Source organism: Amborella trichopoda, chromosome 8 (genome assembly GCF_054954075.1).
Source record: "Amborella trichopoda isolate Santa Cruz 75 chromosome 8, AtrichopodaSantaCruz75HAP2 v2.0, whole genome shotgun sequence".
Classification (NCBI taxonomy): Eukaryota; Viridiplantae; Streptophyta; class Magnoliopsida; order Amborellales; family Amborellaceae; genus Amborella; species Amborella trichopoda.
In genome coordinates this window covers 7,818,616-7,841,917 of record NC_142343.1, presented here as the reverse complement: position 1 = coordinate 7,841,917, position 23,302 = coordinate 7,818,616, and the positions used below count along the sequence as shown (strand labels likewise).

The window sequence follows — 23,302 nt, the reverse complement described above, 5'->3', positions numbered from 1 at the left end:
TGGCTACAAAAATCTTAATCTGCCACTCTCCCAATCAAAGGCCGCACTCAAAGTGAGCCAATACATTAATTATGTGCAGATTGGAATAATTTGAGTGCAGATTAAAATATAGGTTTATCAGAGATGTAAATGCAACAAGATTGAAACGATTGAGTTTACGTGGTGTACTACAGATACGGACTATCAGTGCCAGGTGTCAAACGAAATTAACAAACATGTCCAATTATATTTTACAAAAACTTGTAAAAAAGGGTAATCAGCAAAGCACCAAATAGTTGAGAAAAAACCACTTGATAATACTTCAAATAAATTATTCAAAAAATTTGTCCCACTTTATTTAACCAACCTAACGATTGGTTAGACCAAGGCATTAGTTGGCAATCAAATTATCCAAACCGGGTGGTCGTTACATATAAACATAATTGACACTAATTAACAAGGACCGCAGTCATTGTACAAATGCAGAATTCATATAATACAATTAATTTCAATTCATGCCAACGAATAATTAATATATTTTCATATCAAACTAAAAAACTGACCCCGAATTAAGAAAGGGATTGTATATAATGAGAGAACATATATCTCCTATACTAAATGGCTAATTATTCAGACACATGAAAAATCAGGAAACAGGCTTCTCACACACATTTAACATTGGTTTCTCAGAAATCCAAAAATGTAATCTAAACGCCTCTCTGCCACAATGGAAATCTCTCTCTTATGGTCATTGTAATGCGATTTTAAAATTATACCAATAAAGAAAACCAAAGAAACATCATCTAACAGAACTCATACCAGAGAGTCATAAAGGCACACATATATCTATCGACTTTCATTGAAATAAATTGATTTCATCACCTAATCAATCTTTTGGGGCAATCAAATGACCGACAAACCACCAAAAAACTTTAAATTTAGCCAAAAATCACAAGAGATGCGTAGGCAACAGGTGGAAATTCTGGACCCAAGTCAAACTTAACTCATCACTTCAAATCACCATAATCACAATCTATTCTTCAAATAAACAACTAACAAAATAGACTCGTACATATTCCATGTCCCGGACAAAAAGATAAATAGAGTGCAAAATGTCTTCTTTTTGTTTTTACTATAGCGAAAAAGAAGGGGGAAGAAGAAAACCTCCCTAATCAGCACGCCACCGCCTGTCTAGCACCCAGTTCTGCATTGTCCGCCCGCCAAATAACAGCAACAAACCAAAACACAGAACAAAATAACGAAAACATAAAGGAAATGCAAAAGAAGAAACACACGATAGAGTCCAGAAGCAGAAAACAGTATCACCGACAAAAGGACCCAAGACCTCGGTTCACTTCTTCTTAGCAGCTGACTTGGTCACCTTGGCACCACTTGGGTCCTTCTTCTCAACAGCCTTGATCACACCAACAGCCACGGTTTGCCTCATGTCCCTGACAGCAAACCTACCAAGAGGTGGGTACTCAGAGAAGGTCTCAACAACCATGGGCTTCGTGGGGATCATCTTAACGAATCCAGCATCACCATTCTTCAAGAATTTGGGCTCCTTCTCAAGCTCTTTTCCTGACCGCCTATCAATCTTTGTGAGGATCTCAGCAAACTTGACGGCAATGTGGCAGGTGTGACAGTCAAGCACAGGTGCGTAGCCATTGCCAATCTGGCCAGGGTGGTTCATGATGATAACCTGGGACAAAAGCAGTACAATTGTGAGAATGAGAATGCAAAGTGGTTCATGATGATAACCTGGGACAAAGCAGTACAATTGTGAGAATCACAATTCAAAAATAAAGAGTGAAATATGTAATATAGAATGATACTTTATCTCCTAAAAAATTTGCAAGAAATGATTGCATTTCAGATGGATAAAAAAGAACAGTAAAAATAGAAACAGTACACAAATAAAATATGAAAGACACCCACAGAAGGAAGCCCAATGCATGAGAATCATCCAAGAGAGCCTAAGAGGAAGGGGTGCGTGTAATTCACAGGGAATCTCTCCAGAAATATCACACAAGGAGAGATTTCCCACTCCTATAGTGGTGAAAACCATTAGCAATTCCATACACGCCGCCTTGCCCACAAAGCAAACATGGAAAATTTAGTTTTCCGGTTTGGAAATCTCTCTCCGCCAGAGAGATGTCCTACAAACCTTACATGCCCTACCAGAAACTGGAGGACCGCATTTGGCTAAAAGGGTTGCAGTCTATGAGAAATATCTACAAGGGTTGCAGTCTATGAGAAATATCTACACACGCAAAACAAACGTCGCCACATGGTGGAAAAAGAAAATACAGTGAAAGAAATAACTTGCCCAACGATGAAACATATAAAAAGTTTAGAAGCAACTATAACAGAAAACAAAAGACAGACAATTAGATACAGAATGATGAAACACATACCTGGGCTGTGAAGTTAGCAGCCTCCTTGGCAGGGTCATCCTTGGAGTTGGAGGCGACAAAACCACGCTTGAGATCCTTGACAGCAACATTCTTCACATTGAACCCCACATTGTCACCAGGGAGAGCCTCTTGAAGAGCCTCATGGTGCATCTCAACAGACTTAACTTCAGTGGTGAGCCCAGAAGGGGCAAATGTGACAACCATACCAGGCTTAAGGACACCAGTCTCCACTCGGCCCACAGGGACAGTCCCAATACCTCCAATCTTGTAGACATCCTGAAGTGGGAGACGTAGGGGCTTGTCAGATGGCCTCTTGGGCTCCGAGATCATGTCAAGAGCTTCGAGCAAGGTGGGACCCTTGTACCAATCAAGGTTGGTGGACCTCTCGATCATGTTGTCACCCTCAAACCCAGAGATGGGTACAAAGGGGATCTTATCAGGGTTGTATCCAACCTTCTTGATGTAAGAGGACACTTCCTTCGTAATTTCTTCATATCTGGCCTTGGAGTACTTCGGGGTGGTGGCATCCATCTATCATTATCAAATCAATAAGACAAAAAAAAACTCAGCAAAAGCAGTAAATGCAAAAAAATTCTAAAAGTTTAACTGGTTAAAAAATTCTTAAGTTTCAATATACAACAAAATAATCAAAATACTAATAGCAGTAAAAATCATAAAACAAATAATTTCTACTCAAGACAGCATTTATCACAGGAAATGGGCTAGGGTCGAGACACTACAGGAAAAACAAATGCATAAACTCCAAATTTTGATTTCATGAAAGACATAAACAACACAATACAGTATTCATTTCATGTTTTATGTCAGGACCATATAAGAAAATTAAATAGCACAAAAACTACTCAAGACAGTTTTCAAAGGAAATAGGCTAGGGTCGAGACACAACAGGAAAAACAAATGCAAAAACTCCAAATTTTGCTTTCATGAATGCCATAAACAGCTCAATACAGTATTCATGTTTTCTGTCAGGACCATATAAGAAAAAGAAATAGCACAAAAAACCACATTAGTGGTAAATGCATATTTACCTTGTTGCAGCAGCAAATCATTTGTCTGACACCAAGGGTGAAGGCCAGCAAAGCATGCTCACGGGTTTGCCCATCCTTAGAAATACCAGCCTCAAAACCACCAGTTGTGGAGTCAATAATGAGGACAGCACAATCAGCCTGAGAGGTACCAGTAATCATGTTCTTGATAAAGTCACGATGACCCGGGGCATCAATGACAGTGCAGTAATACTTAGTCGTCTCAAATTTCCACAGAGCAATGTCAATTGTGATACCACGCTCACGCTCAGCCTTGAGCTTGTCAAGCACCCAAGCATACTTAAATGACCTCTTGTTCATCTCAGCTGCTTCTTTCTCAAACCTCTCAATCACACGCTTGTCAATACCTCCAAGTTTGTAGATGAGGTGACCAGTGGTTGTTGATTTGCCAGAGTCCACATGACCAATAACCACAATGTTGATGTGAACCTTCTCCTTACCCATCTTTCAGTTTTCAACTAAAGCCTACAGATTATAGAACATCTATGAGCTCAACATAATCGCATTATTGTCGTGCAAATAAAGAGACGGAACAAGAGAGGCAAATAAGAAATTTAACTAAAAAAAATCATTTCAAAGATTTAAATTGACTTTTTTAAACAAAAATCAACCACGAAGCCAGATAACAAAATTATAAAATCTAAAACTCAACAAGGTAGACCTAGTTTCATAATGCTGATAAGAAAATTGTGCTTAGTGTAACAAAGCACAAAGACAAAACAAACAAAATACTGTGTTCATTTTCAATCTTCCATCATTTTCAATCTTCCAATACTAACTTTCCACTATGAACAAAAAATTATACCATATTCAATGGATAAATCCAAATCAGCACCATAAGAAGTATATGGCAGAAACCACGTATTGAAACTTGGAAGTGAACAAAATAAGTCCTTCATGGTATAGCAGTTGAATTTGCACAAGAGAATAGAAACTAAACAAATGGAACAATTGTGTACTGCTTTGCCGACTTCATTACAGACAAAAAAGTCTTGCCTTTCAGTTCAGCAGAAAGGAAAACAAGCATAATCAATTTGAACCAATGAACCCATGTTTATGACAAACACCAAGAAGCAGAAATCATAGCATAGCTTCAAATAGTATTGAATCCTCCAATAGACAATGAGGTTAGTGGAAACAACCAACAAATTGTTATCAACAGTGTAGAACCCAACTTTTATATGTGTATACAAACCACATAATCAAAAAAAAAATAAGAGCATAATCACATCAAAATATGAAGACAAATCAATAATAACTTGTAACCAAAAAAACCTCAAGCAAAACAGTGATTTTACGCAGAGGCCAAAATACCATCAGCATTAGTATAAATATATTACAAAAGTAGAGAAAGCAATCATTAAGAATGCTAAACAAGCTTTGAAGATCTAGTAACGAAACACAACTAAAAACTAGATCTCTAGGCCAATAAAATAAAAAATCACAAGAAGTAGCACTTCACCGAAGATTTTTAATTCATTTAAGAAAAATGGGTTTGGTAATACCATCATGAAAAACAATCATAGAACACTAGGAATTTTCTTCAACAATAATAGAATGCAAAATCATCACAATTTTTCCAAGTAAGAAGAAATCAGAAGAAAAAATTAGATCACTTGTAACAAAATCCCAAATAAAACTTCTAAAAGCATCAAATTATTCAGATAATCCATAGATAATATTTAAAAGCAGTTGAAATTGAAAGCAAAAAATAAATTATAGGATCGACAGACCAGAATGATCAACAACTAAGTAGAAACTCACAGATCTAGCTCTAAAAAAGGAAAATATAATTCCAGTAACAAAAAATACAAAGAGACAAGTACAATCAAACAACTGCACACATAAAATTACTGAAAAACACAGCCCAAAATCAAATCAACGACCTCAAGTCCATCAATGAAGCGAAAAAAATCTCAAAAGGGAAAACGGACCGAAATAAAAAAGCATTCAAGAGATAGGCGATAATACTAACACAATAAGAAAAAGACGTTAGAGGGAAATCAAAGTTCAGAGAGAGATATAGAGAACAGAAGCAATAAACAGACGGCAAAACACATCCAAAAAAGAAAAAGGAAGACAGAGAGATTAATGAAACAGAATCCATTGATAGCAATAAGAAATTGATAGATCGGATCGAATTACCTTCTCAGCAATGAAGATCATGAAGAAGAAGAAGCATAGAGAGAGCGAGACAGAGGCAAGAACTAAACCCGAAAAAGAAATTACGAGAAAAGAAAACCATACCTGTTTGCTGCTGAAGCTAGAGAGAAAAAGGAAACGATTCAACCGCGAGCTCAATAGAGATTGCTCTAGAGACGGCAAGGGAAGGCGCACTGGCGCAGCTTTATAAACCCTAGTGCAGGACTTCTTGCTTAGGGTTTCTTCCTTGGCCGTTGGATCTTACAGATTTGACGGCCCAGATCTGAGTTAGGGTTTTGATAAAGATGCCTTTGGGTTTTGATGAAGACGCCGGCGACACACCCTTCCTCTATTGTATTAACAAATTACGCAAGTACCCCACTTCAAAATGGAAGGCTGACCAGCCTTTTTACAAAGGGCAAAAATATCTCGAGTATAATTTTAGAAATGACAAGCATATACTTGCATTTATCGAAAAAGATGGCTATGGAATCCTTAAATTACTAAAATGCCCTTGCTGCTTATCAAACCCTATTGTGGTTTTCTCTCTATTCGGTCGATTTTACGCCGAAATAATTGGAGTTTCCCTGCGTATGTTCCGGCAAAATTCGCCGTGAATTGGATTTTACATAACTGGGACTCCATTTCATTGCGATTATCTTTTTGGTAAGCTGATTTCGTGGCGCTTTCTGTTCTCTGTTTGAGATTGGATTAAAGGAACCACAGTTAGGGTTTATCTCTTCTAAATCTTGTTGTTCGTAGGATTATTTTGTTTTTTATTGTTTACCTTTGATATTATAGAATTAATTTTTGTTTTGATTTTGGTTTGATATCTCCTTATGCTCATTTTTTTGGGTAAATTTTCGTCCTTATATTTTCATTAACGATAATTGTTGGGAATATTATTGTTTTTCAACAATAGAGAAAATTTCTTCTTTTTTATATGCAAATAGCAGGAAAAGGTTTTTTTTCTTTTTTCTTTTTTTTTACTGAAATTCGTTGATGCATGATATACATAAGCAGATTTTTCAAGTAATTTTGGATACATGGAAGTGAGATTCGTTTTTTACAGCATTTTCAGGACAATTAATCTGTATAAAATAAGTTTATTCTTTTAATAAAATAATCGAAATTATAAACTTTTTGAAAATCAAAGTATTATACATGTTAGAAATGATAAGACACATTTTTGGTTCATTGGTGAACTCAACCTTGAAGGAAATGGATTGCATTTAGGGCAACTTAGAGCTGCTGAATTTGGTTGGAGAGTTTTTAATCAACTTTCAAGAAAGAAGTCAGGTTGTTTAAGTCAAGTATTTCTGATTTCTAATGCAAATAATGCTTTTCGTAATTTTCAAATAATTATTCCTGATTTGATTTTAAATTCATGTGAATTCATACTTGTTGAAATCTCCACCCAAATATTAGGTGAATTTACTCCAAAATCTTGACAAATTTGGGCCCAAAATTGCTGCAAGCACTGGAAAATGCAGTTGGATTTCCACTTATATTAGGAGTAGAACTCAATAATGCCGGAAAATGGAGAAATAAAAACCTTTAGCCTACCAATTAAAAATAAATTAAACTTTTTATTTGTTCCAAGTTCCAAATATACTTGGATTCAAGTAAGGGCAAATTATCATCATCTTTACGACCATCGTCATCATTGTTGTTGTTGTTGTTGTTGTTGTTATTGTTATGATGATAGATATTCTTTTTATCATGAAGCAATTCGGTGTCAAAGACTTTATTGATGAAAGATTTGAGTTTCTTATTTGGGTCAACCTTAAGTGTCTGCTTGAAGAAACATGATCCGCGACTTAGACCCATAACTGCAATACTTTTTACAGGCTTCCTGATATTTAACATCTTTTAGATATTATCATGCACAGATCTAGTATTTGTTGGCATTTGGGAATCTGAATTTAGACATTTATCTCTTAAAGGTGTCTGAAACCTCAGACATTTTTGCAGCTTTTATTAAACTTCTTCATTCATTTGAAAACTTCAAAAACTAGATGCTGACTTTGTTGTTGTTTTTCTAACTCTGGACTAATTACGCCACATAAAGTATGTCAAACCTTAATCCAGATGTTTGGAGCCATCATCTTTTCTTCTTTAAATAATCTTTTTCCTTTCTCTAATTTGTGTCATTAACTGGGCAGCCCCGACTTGTAACGGAAGTATGTAACAGTGTTTAATTTTCTGCAATAGCTTTTGTCTAACCCTTGCCCTGTTGATATCTAAATAGTCTCAATAATAGAACAAATAGTGGTGCCACAAAATTGTAATTTTCGGAGCAGTTGCCAATTTCTTTTTTGGATGGGTACACAAAGTCAAATCCACGCCCGAAACCACTAAATCAACACTCCAAACCGCTAAATCATAGACTGCCACTTTAGAACCACTCTATATTTACAAAACTCCGTCAAGCCACATGCTCATATTTGGGGAGAAACGCATCTCATGTGTTCCCTTCCATGTCTCTGGCACTCATCCTTGTCATTGGCTTCAATAGTAGCTATTCATCCAGTCAGCAAATAGTGAGTGTACTTTTCAAATTTGATCTACTTCTCAAAATCTCTTATAAAGTTATATGAAACCACCGACTTAGTTTATTTTCCATTTTAATGAGTTACCATAGAGCATTACTTTCAATGTGAAGGTAAATGTTAATATTTGCATCATGACCCACAGCCCTACAACAGGGTGTTTGTAGGATTTCTGGGATGAGCTCTTCAAAGGTCAATTCTACTTGGGCCACTTCTCTATCTTCGAAGTAGGTAAACTTGAGGGCCTTCTTATGGCCATGGTGAAATTACACGACCAAAAACTCAGTAGTATTGGATATCTCATGTAACAAACTTGTTCACCTTTAGCAGACAATAACAAATAATAGTGTAGGAGAGAAACTCTAACAGAATATGCTATGTTGCATTAAGTGTTCTTGACTTCTCAGTTGAATTTCGAACACCTAAAGGACCTGTGAATGCCTTAATAAGTCTATTTCATTATAGAAGAGGGTTCTTAACTCGAAAGACTAAGGATTGTCAAAGGGGCTGTCATCAATAAATTTACCTTCATGGTCTTTAGTGAGAGCTTGCACCAATGCTTCTTGTGTCTTAAGATTAACAGGTTGATAGGCGTCTTCCTCAAATCCCTTTTGACTCCTCTTCTGTGATACCTTGAAAATGCTTTTCAAAAGGATTAATGAAAGTACTGACACCTAATCCGCTCTTTATGGTTTGTTCCTCTCTCTAAGACTGCAAGTATTCACAATTTTACTGGGTACTTCCTTCAATGACACCCATCCATATAGAAAAAGCAGTCATGAAAATCAAGCACAGACACTAATAAGGATTTGGAAGAAGCTTTAGAGTGATCTAGAAAATAGAGTTGATGAGAAGATGATCGGTTGTTTCCTCATCCTGTCTTCTGGACAAATTTTGGAAGCATGAACCCTCGGAACTGAAGATTGTCCATGCTAAAGACCCCATCTATTGTTGCCAACTAGCTAAAAGGAGTTCTCCTTAAAAAAGGAGTCATTCCTAAAAATTCAGGGCATCCCAAATCTCTAGCTTTTGGAAGGACCATCCCTTGGGGACCACACAAGCATGTTAAAAAGGAGTTATCCATAAAAATTCCTGGACAGGCACATGCCTAAATCCTCCTATTATGTATTTGTCGGAACAAAAAAATGTGGCACGGCGAGTATCATGTTTATGCAAGCTATCTTCTCAAGTATCTGGGCTTAAGACCATTGTTATGTTTATGCTTGCTATCTCTACATGTATCTGAGCTTCCTCAACATTTCCAGTAACCATTAGGTTGATTGATACTTTTTATGCGAGACTTTGTTTGAATTAATCATATGGATTCAACTTTACAAAGTTCATATTTGTTGTAGGATATATGTGACTGTGTGTCTAATCTATTCCAATGAAATTCTACCGGCCCATGGTTTTTTTATCAAACTGATAATTATAACTGTATAACCCATCTTGGAAAAATCTGTAGTGCTTAAACAATTCCGCAAACATTCCATTTATTTAAAGATGGGGCATTTGGCCTTGCCTACATAGGTTTTACACTATTAACATGCATGTCCAATCATGAACTATATGCCATCATGCCATCTGTAATTGCTTGGGCAATAACTAGTTTCTCTGTGCCGTCTATTCTGTTTTCAGTTGCTTGCAAAATGAGCAACCAACTCTCCACATATTTGGAATCCTTGTAAAAAGTATCGCACGTGCATACAAGTTAGAACTTAGATGAATCCACACACACATACATATCAAATATTTGCAGGAAAATGTTCATATCGAGCCGAGGCTCTAAACAATCAAATTAGAGCCCACCTCAAAAATTTCACTAGCAGATCTTGTTTGATGCCCATATATCCTCAATTTGATCATCTCGACATCAAGATGGATGGACATGAGAAAAAAAAGGATTTCAAATTTTGGAAATGGTGCATGTTGTAACGCATTTTGGGACCATCAATTTTCAAAATTTCAAGTTTTCAGAGATCTGCTCGATCTACACACTATTTTAGAAGCTTTAAATTTTATAATTAACGTTGAAAATTTATTTTAAAACTATCACAAAGATTTCCAGTATTAAAACCACATTTCTTGACACTATTTGAAGGCATGCTTTACTTTGATTGTATAGAGCCTCAGCTCTATACAAACCGCACCCATATATGCATTTATATGTGCACTCTTACATGTGTGTGTATGGATCACACTGTTGTCATGCCAACGGGCTGATGAAACAGTATACGCCCATGACCCATATTTAATCCTAGCCAAATGGACTATCACAAAGATTTCCTATATTAAAACCACATTTCTTGACACTATTTGAAGGCATGCTTTACTTTGATTGTATAGAGCCTCAGCTCTATACAAACCGCACCCATATATGCATTTATATGTGCACTCTTACATGTGTGTGTATGGATCACACTGTTGTCATGCCAACGGGCTGATGAAACAGTATACGCCCATGACCCATATTTAATCCTAGCCAAATGGACGGCCACAATTTGATTTTATTTTTAAACTTTTCTACAAATTAGTTTTACATGAAATTTGGTGTGTCCCTCCATCAAAACAAGGCATACCCAATAAAAGTGAAAATAATAATTTAAATAAGAATTGACCAAATACCCCCAAAACTTTCAATGGTATTTTGGTCATTTTTTTGTTTGAATCATTTTTTTTTGTTTTGGGGTGGGTCACCCCAAATTTCATTTAAAAATCATTTAGAAATAAAAAACAGAAAACGACCGTCTGCGCCATCCAATGGCCCAAATTGAATATGGGCCATTGGGCATACAAGATGACAAACATGAGTGCACATACCTCATCTTTTTCCTATATATTTATACTTATTTATATGTGTTTTTGCATGTGTAGGTGGTTCTTTGAGGTCATATTAATTATGCATGATGCAGAAATATGCGAGGAATCCTTGAAAGAAGTGCATATATCTCACTAAACTAGCATTTTTCAGAGACTGATGAAATTTTGAACCTTCATTTTTTTTTTCTTTACTATTGAACCTCCTTTTCGAGTGCAGTTTTACTTACAACAAAATAATTAAAAAAAAATACATCCTATCATAAAGGAGATTGGACCAGTGCAAGCTAGCATATTGATCATATGTCGTATGGTCCCTGTTGAATGATATGAACAAAATGCAGAATGTGGTGGCTGGTCTTTTGGTTTTATTATCTGGTTTACCCTGCAAAATTACATGCTCATGATTCTTAGGTTTTCTTTTCAGCAAGAAACCAATGATTTTACTCTCCCTAACAGGGACTTGCAAGAATTTCTCTTCATATGGGTTTTATATTGCTCTAGTTTGACATACTGGTATTATAGATTGTTTTGATGTCATCATCACAGAGCTTCTGGAAGGATTTGTTCTCTAAGGTTTTGTTTTTTGGACAAGGGTAAGCTCCCAAATTTTCATTTTCCACAGTTCCAGAGCCTCTAAATGGATTTGTGCTCTTGGATTTTGTTCTTTAAATGTTTAGCTTGGGTTTCCTTTCTGCAGTTTCTTTTCCTTGGCCTCATTCTAATGGCCCCACATCAGATAGCTAGATGCCTTAACCAGGGATATTAAGAACTGATTTAGGTTATCACTTATCGGGAAACTCTGATGGTAAGCATTGAAAAGCATTGACAGTTGGGTAGGAGGGCACAATAATGTACTCTGTCTCAAAAAACGAATTTATTGTCTATCAATCATTGCATTACTATACTTTTTGTTTTCTTGTAAAAATACCTATCAACATTGGGTGCTAGGAATTGAACATTTGCTAAAAGCATGATGGGTATTGTTTATGTTAAATGCTTGGCATTTTCTAGGTTAATTTTTGGAAGGGCTGTTGATCAAGTTATGTAAGCGTGGGGGGAAATGGCCCCTTATTGATTTTAATATCTTGACTTTCCATTTATTGATACAATGATGATGAATGTCTGAAAAGACAGTATCGGATTGTGATTTTTCTACTGTCCCCCAGCTTGTGTGGCCTCAAAATGAATATTGCTGTGATATTTTCTCTTTAATCTTTAATAGTCATAATGTAATCGTACTTATGTATGTAGTATATATTCGGACTGAGATGGACAATCTCACGGCTAGTGAGGCAGCTGGCTACGGTGTTGGGGCTCTATTATTTCTTGCCACCATTGCTGCACCCAAAATAGATGCCTTCATTTCAGCTTCGCAGAGGAGGTCTCTGGGGATGTGCAGGCAATGTGGTGACCTGAAGGTTATTGCATGCTCAAGATGCAGGGGGGTGGGTTTGGTGAAAGGAGGACCGTTTAGCATGGCAAGTGATCTTTATCAGACATTTAGAGAAGGTGGACCCAAATTGGGTACCACACCATGTAATGTTTGTAACGCAAAAGGGCGTTTGCGCTGCCCTAACTGTTCGCAGCAGCAGACCTAACCCAGTTTTGGTCTCTCTCTGTGGCTGTATGTGTGTCATGTTTCTTGTTCAGTACTATTATCGGATGCAAAAGGAAATTTCGATTTGTTTGAAAGAAAAATGTCTTTGAGCATTATCATCTTATTTTCCTTTCCTTGTCTGGTAGAATTCATTTTTATATTCCTATGGGTAAAGGAATTATAGTTAAGAGTGTTAACTTTTGAACTGTTAGAGATGAATCAGGAAATACAACTGCGAACTGAAATCACAGATCCCAACTCAGAATCGAAAATATAGATTACAAATTTGGACAGTGAATTTACCCATGTAAATGCGGTTCAATTATTATAGTTTCAAAGAATGATTAAACTAGTACCGCAGATATAATGATCTGTGTATATATTTTCTGTTTTTTCTTTTATATTTCTTTTGGAATCAAGGTGCATTAAATTTGTTTCAGGGATATTTGTGGGTAATTTTCCATAAAAATTTGATTGCTATGGGTAATCAGGTTCTCACCATGGGGAAGAATAAAGAAAGGTAAGGTGTCTTCAGCTATGGATAAGAGTGAACAAAACTGATTTCTATACAAGGGAAAGGTTTCTATACTTCCCTATTATATGTATAAGGGAAAGGTTTCTATACTTCTCTTATTTCCCTTACAGTATGTATAAGGGAAAGGTTTCTATATTTCTTCTACAGCATAGAAGATCTATGCTTCTTTTACCATCCAATTTTGTTCAAGTGCTATTCACTGTTTGATCTTAGATCCGATGTCTAAGGGTATTTTATTTTTAATTTTTTTATACAAATTATATAAATATGAAATTTAGTATGTCATTTTCTTATTGGGGTGCACCTACAAAAAATATTAAAAATAATTTTTTGATAAAACATAATGATCAATAAATCCCTTGAAACGTATAAAGGTATTTTGGTCATTTTATTTTACAGTAAATAATTTTTTTATGTTGTTTACATGTGCAAGTTTAGTAGAGAATTGGATGCCCAAATTTTGGTATAAAAATATTTTATAAAAAATTTAAAACTAAAATAGTGTATAGACATGACATTGTAATTAGGGCCATCATAGCCATTCGGAATGGAAGGTTGGATAAGGGGAAATATATAAGTTTTATATTATAGTTGAAGCATAAAAAGCTTGCCCTCTATATAATGCATGAACCGACATGAAATCAAAGGTGAAACTGCTTGAGTTGGGAACTTGAGGCTTGTCAAACAAAATAATGCAAACAAATATACCAATTCGTTAATAATCATGAGCTTGCTCCTTCGTCTATATGCAAAGGATGAGTTGAGTAGAAAGTAAATTTTAAAAAAGAAGGAAACTCATGTAGGAAAGTGTATAATGATACCCTTTGCCTTTCGCACAAGGTGGTCACAATTAATTTTCATTATTGGATGTTAAATCGGGTGGCTGCATTTATTTCATTGATTGAACTCAATGTTCAAAAGAATTTTTTCCGAACTTTATAATACACCGAAACTATCAAATTTCACATTGTATGGTTGTAAGTAATTGTAACTTCTTTACACAAAATACAATCGTAATTTATATATCCCCCCTTAACCCTATTTTCTAAGCATGCTCCTTCTCCAAATACTTGAATAATTAAAGCACCAACTTCAAAAGCGTTTAAATTTTTGTCAACAATGTTGTTGCTATTCATCGTCTCCCAATACTTGAATAATTAAACCACCAACTTCAAAAGTGTTTAATTTTTTTTGTCGACAATGCTGTTGCTAGTCATTGTCCATGCAAATGTGATTCTATCCAGGATTTCCAATCACTGGAGATTCTCGATCCATCCCACTGTTCTTCATGTTTCCTTCAATTCCGATCCTCTAATTTGTTGAGCCAAGTATCTAAATTCACGAACCTTCTTCTGATACCACTTGTTGAGTTGCGCAGCGAACAATAATACATAATAAGAACATCACAAACAAAATCATGCACACATCTGAAACTACGCGCACGTACGTATGCACACCAAATTTTGAGAGAGAAACTGCTCGTAACTTAAAAAAAATCTAAAAACCTCTCTCTCGGTCTGCAAGTTGAAGCACTACTCCCTCTCCCTCTCCCTCTCCCTCTCCCTCTTGCCATGCCTCTCTACAACGCCTCACATCACTCACGGAAGGCCTCTCTCGAGCCTACTCTCTAAACCAACTCAACAAACCAAATTCAGCAGCCACCTTCAGCACTTGTAAACCTAGATATGTGAAAATTAGCTAGTTTTAATTGTTCGTTGGAGTTTTCGTTTATGATGTTCTTTATAAAATTGAGGAGATCTTAAAAATATGCCTCCTCATATGCTGTAGGTCTAACAAAAATGGACGGTTCAAATCACAAAATAAAAGTAGTATGGTCTCTAGGTTAAGCTTTGTCTGCTCTCACCAACCTTGTTTAACTGGTCTGATCAAAATTAACAGTCTGACCATTATAACTTTGGTTTTGAACCATGCTCAACTAGTTTTGCTTTGGAGTAAACCCTCCTAGACACTCCATTGGCAGTTAGGGATAGTCTAAATCAATGTTTGAAACCACTACTCGGGCTGTAGCAGCAAAAAAATAAAAATAAAATATTGAAAATAAAATTATACAAAAGACATCTAAATGTGGTAAAACAAAGTAGCGCAACGTAGATTTTAAAAATCAGTTTGTAATTGACGGCATTTCCAAATTTTCCTAAAAAGATGGGAAAATATAGTTCATAGTTAAAATACTTTCTAATCTTTGTCAAAATGATAGAAAACATAAAAAATATATTACAAATAAACTTTGTACTTGTTAGAATCTTTTATAATTATTTTGAATTTTTTTTAATATCCTTAAGTTGGACCTCCATCTCAGGACAACTCGGCCTTGGCCACTGCCCGAGAGCGAGTAACTCAGCCCATTTATCAAACACACGTCAAAATACACTATATGGTTGGTGTTAGAGAAATAGTAGAACAGGGATAGGTCCATTATTTCTCATGTTCAATTGGTTATTGCGCTTAGGAATGTAGGATGATCCACAACCATGATAAATGTTGTCCAAGTGTCTAAAAAACGGTACGGTTTGGATAGAGGCGAGGCTCTAAACAATCAAGGTAAAGCATACTTTCAAATAGTATCGAGAAATATCGTTTCAATATTGAAAATCTTTGTGATAGCCTTAAAATATATTTTTATTTTTAATTACAAAAATTAAAAGCTTAAAAAATAGTGTAGATCGAACATATCTATGAAAATCTTGACAATTGACGGTCCAAAAATACGTTATAAGATGCACTATTTAGCAAAAACTTGAAATCCATTTTTTTCTCATGTTCATGCATTTTAATGTCGAGATGATCAATTTGAGGATATTTGAGCATCAAAACATCCTGAACTAGTGAAAATTTTGAGGTGTGCTTTAATTTGATTGCTTAGAACCTCGACTCTATATAAACTTTTTCTTTAAAAAAATCTTCAAACTAGGTGATAAAAAGTAAATCATACTTTGAGAAGTATGGTTGGTGATGTACTTTGAAAAGTTCCACTTCCTTTGCGGAAAGATTCCTTCACACTTACGACGACTGCGTCCCATCGAATCTTTCAATATGGGTGGGGTTTGTATACGGCCGAGGCTCTAAACCATCAAAATAAAGCGTGTCTTTAAATAGTATCAAAAGATGTTGTTTTAATACTAGACATATTTGTGATGACGTGGAAATTTATTTTTATCTCTAATTATAAAATTTAAAGCTTCAAAAATCATGTAGATCTAACATATCTATGAACACTTGAAAATCTTGAAAATTGATGGTCCAAATATGTATTACAAGATGCACTATTTTTAAGACTTGAAATCTTTTTTTCTTCATGTCCATACATATTGAGAATGAGATGATCAATTTGAGGACTTTTGGGCATTGAAACCTCTTCTAACGAATTTTGAGGTATGCTTTAATTTAATTGGTTAGAGCCTCACCCTTATATAAACTTTTGTTTCTCAAAGCTTTTTTTGGAAAGCCAAAAAACTTGCTGCTCCCTCTAGAGCAAATTGTGTATTTGCTTCTAGGTGAGGTTTATATAAGGCATCCTCCTCTATTGAAGTAAGGTGCATCTCTAAATTTTGTGTGGAGACGTAGTCCAACATCTCTGAAAGCATTTGATGGCTTGAAAATCTATTTTCATCTCTAGTTACAATTAAAATTTTAAAAATGGTATAGATGAGCAAATATCCAGTACCTGCAAATCATGAAAATAGATGATCCAGATAACTTATTCCATGATGCATGATTTTTAATACTTCGAATTATTCTGTCTTTCTTTTTTCGTTTTTGTATCTATACATCTTGAGGTTAAGATGATCAATTGAAAGATTTTTCCATATCGAAAAACACTTTTCTAAAGGGTTTTTTAGATGCACCTTCTAAAGGAGTGGTGGCATGCTCCGAGATAATGGTTTATTACGCAGGTTCGTGTGGTTGCGTCTCTGCTAAGCATGCGGAATTAGCAACTCCTTTGCAGGGGTTAATATTGCTATAGGAGAGACTTTGACGGTGATTATTGTCTGATCGGAGGATTCCCTTAATGTGATTAATCGGTATAGCGTTCTAGATCAATTTGGATGCAGATTATGATATCAATTCTCAGATAGAAATTTCTTTAAACATGGTTATGGAGAGACTTATGAAATTGCGAATGAATTGGCAAGGTGAGGTGGTTTGATGGACAGTTTGGTGATCTCTGAAACTTTTTTATACTTATATTGTTTTAATCTTCCTTTAATTCTAATAATTAATTAAATAATTTTGTCAAAAAAAAAGTTGGCACTTGTAGCCACACAATCACAACGTTCATCTTTAAGATGAATGTCCACAACTAAAACTTTCTATCCAATGGAAAGGAAACTATTCTAATAAAAATATTTTAAAATTTTATTTTATTATATTTCATTTTTTATATTCATGATCATCAGATTATGGATCACTACAAATTTGGATCCGAGATTGATAGTTCAAGGGAGCCTGCAAGAAAATAGTATGAGTCACTCATAAAAACCGGGTTCCTAATAAACTTTGTTGTTAATCTATGTCACAGAATAATTTGTTCCTGACGCCCTAAATTGTACCAAGTCATGACATTCTGTAATATTTTCGAAAAAACAAGCCATCATCAGGGGTATATTGGTCAAGTCAAGAAACAACGAATTCCTAACGGTCAACCGACGTAAAATCTTGGACTTTACCGGCTGCTAATCTCCTTACCGACACGTCACCATTTACCGGCAGGTAAAAACCGACACGTCATCATTAGACGTGGTGTGTGACCGGTCATCATCGGTAGAAAGATGTATCCTCTGGCATACTTGCCGTGTTAGATGGCTCCTATGAAGTGGAAAGTGGTTTGATAGGGCTGCAGCCCTATCACAATAAGTAAAACCTCACTTCAGCACTCATTGAAAATTGTAATTTAAGTATTGAAAAACTTGTATATCAATCATCTCGGCTTGAACATTATGGTTATGAAAAAAAATTAAGATTTTAAATTTTAAAAATAATACATATGAGAACAAATTATCTAGACCGTCCATTTCGCCCTAAAACGTAAGTCTTAATATATTCACAATATTTGTAACTTTTTTGAGTTTTGAATTCTATTGTTTGTATAAAAAATTGATTTTAGAGCCATCGTGGAGATTTCCATTGTCAACAGTCGTTTTCAGATAAGGATTTGAGGTGAGGCTTTTTCTACTTTCACAGAGCCTAGGCCTCATAGAAACTTTATGGTTGGTCCACTTTTCATTTGATTTCTGGTTTATATGAATTTCTCACCCCTTCTTTCTTTCTTTTTTTTTTTTTTTTTTTTTTTTTTTTTTTTTTTTTTTTTTTTATTTTATTTTATTTTATTTTAAAAATTGGTTTGATAGGGCTGCCGTCAATATCTAAATCCTCATTTCATAACTCATCAAAAATTGCACGTTAAACATTGAAAAACATTTACATGGATCATCTCAACTTGAACATTATGGTTGTGAAAAAAATTAGGATTTCAAGCTCTAAAAATAATATATTTGATAATAAATTATCTAGGCTTTCTATTTTGTTTTAAAAATAAGTGTTCATGGATCCGAAAAATTTATACTATTTTTTTTAGTTTCAAATTTATTAATAGTGTTGAAAATTGATTTTAGAGCTATCATAGATATTTTTATCAGCTGAAATACTTTCGAGACGAGGATTTAAGGTGAGGTTTTATTTTATTTTCATAAATAGTAGGCCTTATAGAAACCTCATCCTTTTTTCTTTTTATTATTTTTTTTTCTGCCAAGCCAGATTAATTCGGTCTCTCTTCTCTTCACGTGTATTTGTCTCTCTTCAATTTTCTCTCTCAATTTTTATTTCTTTCTCTCTGATTGGCCACATTTTGAAAATCAAGACTTGTAGTTTCCTACTTTGCTTCCTGCTAGGTATATGGGCAAGAAACAAAACTATTCTATATTAAGGCCATCCTCTCTCTGTGTGTAACATACAAAGTGTGGTTATATATTGTCTAAATTTAGAGATTACTATGTATCTGGTCCCTAATTTTCTCAATTTATATAGGATTTACAGGTTGTTAAAGCTCATGTTCTTACGGAGGAGCATTAATTTTTGTTTCTTCTTTTGTTCTTCCATTTTTGCTAAGTTTTGTGCATGTCAAATCCTCTGAATAGGGTGAATCATCTCCATGCTCAAATGATGGAGGAAATGGATGTTTTGTGTTCATCATAAATATTACAGTTTAGCAGAGGCTTTAATCGGTGATTTTTTCAGCGAATCGCCGCTGAGTATTCTCTTGAGATTTTAGCACTGAAGATGGAGGGAAGGGAAGGGAAATGATTGGGGATTGTTTCTGATAAATCTACGAGTTATTCAGCTGCTCTGAAACTATGGATAAAGGTAATGGAAAACGTAGGAATCGTTACTTGCTTGTTTTGATTGCATGCTTCATCCTATGGTTCTTTCTGTTTTATGTTCAAATAATCGAGTTTGGATCGATAAGTGGATTCCAAAACGTGCGATTGATTTTGAAGGACTACACTCAAAATCTCAGACTTAAAAACAGTGCTTTTTTTCAGAGCACCAATGAATCTGACCAATCCATGCAAAAAAATGGAGCTAAAAGAAATACAGAAATCGAATCCGATCGAGTTATGGAGAAGAATCAAGTTGTGAATAATAGAAATGATGAATTGGTGGGAAATTTTGATAAAAATGGTGTTATAAGGAGCAAAATCGAGGAATCAGGGAGGATTATTGACAAGAGTGGCGATATGGTCAGAAGAAACAAGGAAAATGTCACAACTTCAGAGAAGAATGGCGGTACAAGCGAAATAAACCAAGAATTATTGGATTCTTTGTTGAAAAATGATGTTACAAGGAGCAAAAACAATGAAACCGAACCTTCTTCTCAAGAGAAAAACACTGCAAGTATCACAAACCATGGATTTGAATCATCTTTAACCATGAATATCTCTGCAACTCCATTGGAACCAGAACCCAATCTCCATTTACAAAAGAACTCTACAAAAACCAGCACAAAAGGTTCTCAAAATAGCAACTCAGATCTTTCTTTGAACAAGAACTACTCAAACTCTAATGTCGAAGGCGAACGAAACATTGTTGATCCCTGCCTTGGAAGGTATATATACATACACAAGCTCCCATCAAAATTCAACAAAGACATGCTCAAGAACTGCAAAACCCTAAATGAATGGACCGACATGTGTCGGTTCACCTCAAACTCAGGAATGGGGCGTCCTCTCTCTAACACAAAAGGCGTCTTATCCAAAAATGGCTGGTACTCAACTAATCAGTTTGCCCTAGATGTGATCTTCCATAGCAGGATGAACCTCTATGAGTGTTTAACCCTAAATTCGTCTGCTGCTTCAGCAATTTTTGTTCCTTTTTATGCAGGCCTCGACATCGGCCGATACCTTTGGGCAATGAACTCGACATTGAAAGATGCAGCATCAATGGAACTCATGGATTGGCTTGTCAAGAGGCCAGAGTGGAAAAGAATGCAAGGTGGGGATCATTTCATGGTGGCAGGGAGAATTACATGGGATTTTAGAAGACTCTCGAATTCTAGCTTGGAATGGGGTAACGAACTACTCATCCTTCCGGCCACGAAGAACATGACAGTTCTGGTAATCGAGTCAAGTCCGTGGAGCCGAGTCGATGTTGCAGTCCCTTATCCTACTTATTTCCATCCTGCAAAAGCTTCTGATGTCTTTTCCTGGCAAAAACGCATGGCTCGAATCAAGCGGCCATGGCTCTTCTCCTTCGTGGGGGCGTCAAGACCGAATATAAAGACCTCCATCCGAGACCAACTGATCGATCAATGTCAAAAATCAAAACTATGTTATCTCCTAGAGTGTAATGCACCAGGGAACCAGTGCCAATCTCCGAGCAGTGTAATGCGCATCTTTCAGAGCTCGGTGTTCTGTCTTCAACCTCAAGGCGATTCTTACACTCGACGCTCGGCCTTCGACTCAATACTCGGGGGTTGTATACCAGTGTTTTTCCACCCGGGCTCGGCGTATACTCAGTATTTGTGGCATTTGCCATTGAATTACACAAAGTACTCTGTTTTTATACCTGAGGATGAGGTGAGAGATGGGGTTGTTGATATAGAGAAGAGGCTTTTGGAGATTAATAGAGAACAGGTGAGGAGTTTGAGAGATGAAGTTATTGGGTTGACACCTAGGGTTATTTATGGGGACCCAAAGGGGAAGTTGGAGAAGTTAAAAGATGCTTTTGATATTGCAGTGGAAGGGGTGTTGAAGAGAGTAGAGAGGGTGAGACGGGGGCTTGAAGGAGATCAAGGTTTTGGGGTTGAGCAAACATGGAAGCAGGTGTTGCCTGAAGGGAGTTACGAGGAGGACTGGGACAGGTTTTTTAAGCAGTTTGAGTTTAGATGATGATGGCGTGGGAAAACAAGGAAAGGATCGGATCGGAACTCGCTGGGTCTCGAGCCTGAGTTAGGTTTGACACACTCGACCAAGTTTAAAAGGTAACAAGAAAATATTAGGAACTAGACAGACTTGGCTCGCCGGTTCTCTTACATTTGGTTTGAGGATCAGCAGGTTGCAGAGCCCGAGAGGCTCGAGTCCCAGTGGATTCACGCGAGTTATTTTACACTAGACAGGTTACCTTATGGATTTTCACTTTTCTCGACACCATGTAAGGAAATTTTATGAAGTTGGGCTGGTGATTTTCTTCTTTTTTTCTTCTTTTTTCTATGGCAAGGAATGGGTAGATCAAACGGTCAACTCACTTGATTTAAATTGAACAGTTGGATAGAGGAAAATATATATCTTCTATGCTGTAGGAGAAGTATAGAAATATTTGCCCAATTGGTTTAAAAATGTTTCATTCCAAAACGAAACGAAAAATTACAGGGTTTTGTTAGGTTAGGTATTCCCTTTAGAGTGTAAACAATTCCGAGCAGTGGGTGTCGTATGTGAAAATAAATCCAATGTTAAGTGCAATTTTCTGGCAGATCGCTTTATATTAAGAATAAAGTGCACCCTCTTTGTGGACTCTCACTTATCAAGAAAATCATATTCCTTAGGAACTTGATTTACAGTAGTTTTATCAGCTAAATATAGTTATCTAGAAACTGGTGATTCTAGTTTTGGATTGAAAAGGAAATGGATTTATTTGGTCCCCCAGGACCACATACTAGGGGATATGTTTCATTCCAAAACCCTCAAAAGTTTCACGGGAAAACACGTTAGGGTATTTCACTCCAAAACACTAAAAAATTTTATTCATTTGGAATTTCAATTAATATAAGAGCTAAATTTTTTTTTGCTTTTAATCGTTTCTCCCTCCGAAATTATTATAAACTATACAGGACTATGAGAGCTAGGATTTTAAGTGCTCTACGCAAATTTTATATCTTTTGAAATTGATCACAAGTTTAAGTGTGCGGCTTGTATGGAGCCGAGGCTCTAACCAATTAAAGTAAAGTGCACCTTCAAATAGTGTCGAGAAATATGGTTTCAAAACTGGAAACCTTTGTGATAGCCTTAAAATATATTTTCATCGTTAATTATAAAATTTAAAACTTCAAAAATAGTGTAGATCAAGCAGATCTATGAAAATCTTGAAAATTGACCGTCTAAAAATACGTTACAAGATGTACTATTTTCAAAACTTGAAATTCATTTTTTTCTCATTTCCATGCATCTTGATGTTGAGATGAACAATTTCGGGATATTTGGGCATCAAAACAACCTCTTTTAGTGAAATTTTCGAGGTGGGCTCTAATTTGATTGTTTAGAGCCTCGGCTCTATATTAACATTTTCTCAAGTAAAATCAAATGTATTTTGAAAACTTTTAGGTCATTTGATCCCCTGACCCTGACCAAATTGCATACGCTTGGTCACATCGAACCACTATAGGCACTTTATGTTTTTAAAATGTATAAACGAAATTTACACAATGAGATTATTTACTTTCGATGGATGGGATCATAATCATTATTTACTATTAGATTTGAAATGGGTGGTTGAGGATGTGTCATTGGTTACGCACAAAGTTCAAAACAAAGGTGGTCTAATGTATGCTTAGGGCGATCTGACAATATAATGTTAGTCCAGTAAATAAAAGTAACAGTCCGGTAGTATAAGTGGCGGTTCAACACTAACAAAGAATGGTCCAGCAATAGGCCCATGAGGGCCGGCACTGTCAAAGAGCGGTC

General features: G+C 35.8%; 3 protein-coding genes across 9 annotated transcripts; 2 read left to right on the top strand and 1 right to left on the bottom strand.

Moving 5' to 3' along the window:
- Nucleotides 1-959: 959 nt before the first annotated feature.
- LOC18436151 (elongation factor 1-alpha) lies at nt 960-5,783 on the bottom strand. 2 transcript variants are annotated; one of them, XM_088874773.1, is made up of 4 exons: nt 5,711-5,783; nt 3,446-3,928; nt 2,397-2,927; nt 960-1,740 (listed from the first exon to the last, which is right to left on the bottom strand). In XM_088874773.1, exons 2-4 carry the CDS (start codon nt 3,905-3,907, stop codon nt 1,669-1,671), a joined length of 1,065 nt encoding a protein of 354 aa, XP_088730899.1. In that variant the 5' UTR covers nt 3,908-3,928; nt 5,711-5,783; the 3' UTR covers nt 960-1,668. The 2 variants fall into 2 exon arrangements, with proteins under 2 accessions (XP_088730899.1, XP_006846237.1); XM_006846174.4 differs by having other exon boundaries at nt 960-1,681.
- Nucleotides 5,784-6,130: 347 nt separating this feature from the next.
- LOC18436152 (chaperone) lies at nt 6,131-12,675 on the top strand. 2 transcript variants are annotated; one of them, XM_006846175.4, is made up of 2 exons: nt 6,131-6,271; nt 12,229-12,675. In XM_006846175.4, exon 2 carries the CDS (start codon nt 12,246-12,248, stop codon nt 12,573-12,575), a length of 330 nt encoding a protein of 109 aa, XP_006846238.1. In that variant the 5' UTR covers nt 6,131-6,271; nt 12,229-12,245; the 3' UTR covers nt 12,576-12,675. The 2 variants fall into 2 exon arrangements, with proteins under 2 accessions (XP_006846238.1, XP_020524055.1); XM_020668396.2 differs by having other exon boundaries at nt 6,201-6,330.
- Nucleotides 12,676-18,977: 6,302 nt separating this feature from the next.
- Nucleotides 18,978-21,818, top strand: LOC18436153 (xyloglucan galactosyltransferase KATAMARI1 homolog). 5 transcript variants are annotated; one of them, XM_088874772.1, is made up of 3 exons: nt 19,078-19,490; nt 19,670-20,391; nt 20,508-21,818. In XM_088874772.1, exons 2-3 carry the CDS (start codon nt 20,301-20,303, stop codon nt 21,512-21,514), a joined length of 1,098 nt encoding a protein of 365 aa, XP_088730898.1. In that variant the 5' UTR covers nt 19,078-19,490; nt 19,670-20,300; the 3' UTR covers nt 21,515-21,818. The 5 variants fall into 5 exon arrangements, with proteins under 5 accessions (XP_088730895.1, XP_006846239.2, XP_088730896.1 ...); XM_088874769.1 differs by having other exon boundaries at nt 18,978-19,490; nt 19,670-21,818; XM_088874770.1 differs by lacking the exon at nt 19,670-20,391 and having other exon boundaries at nt 19,051-19,490.
- The last annotated feature ends 1,484 nt before the right edge of the window (nt 21,819-23,302 follow it).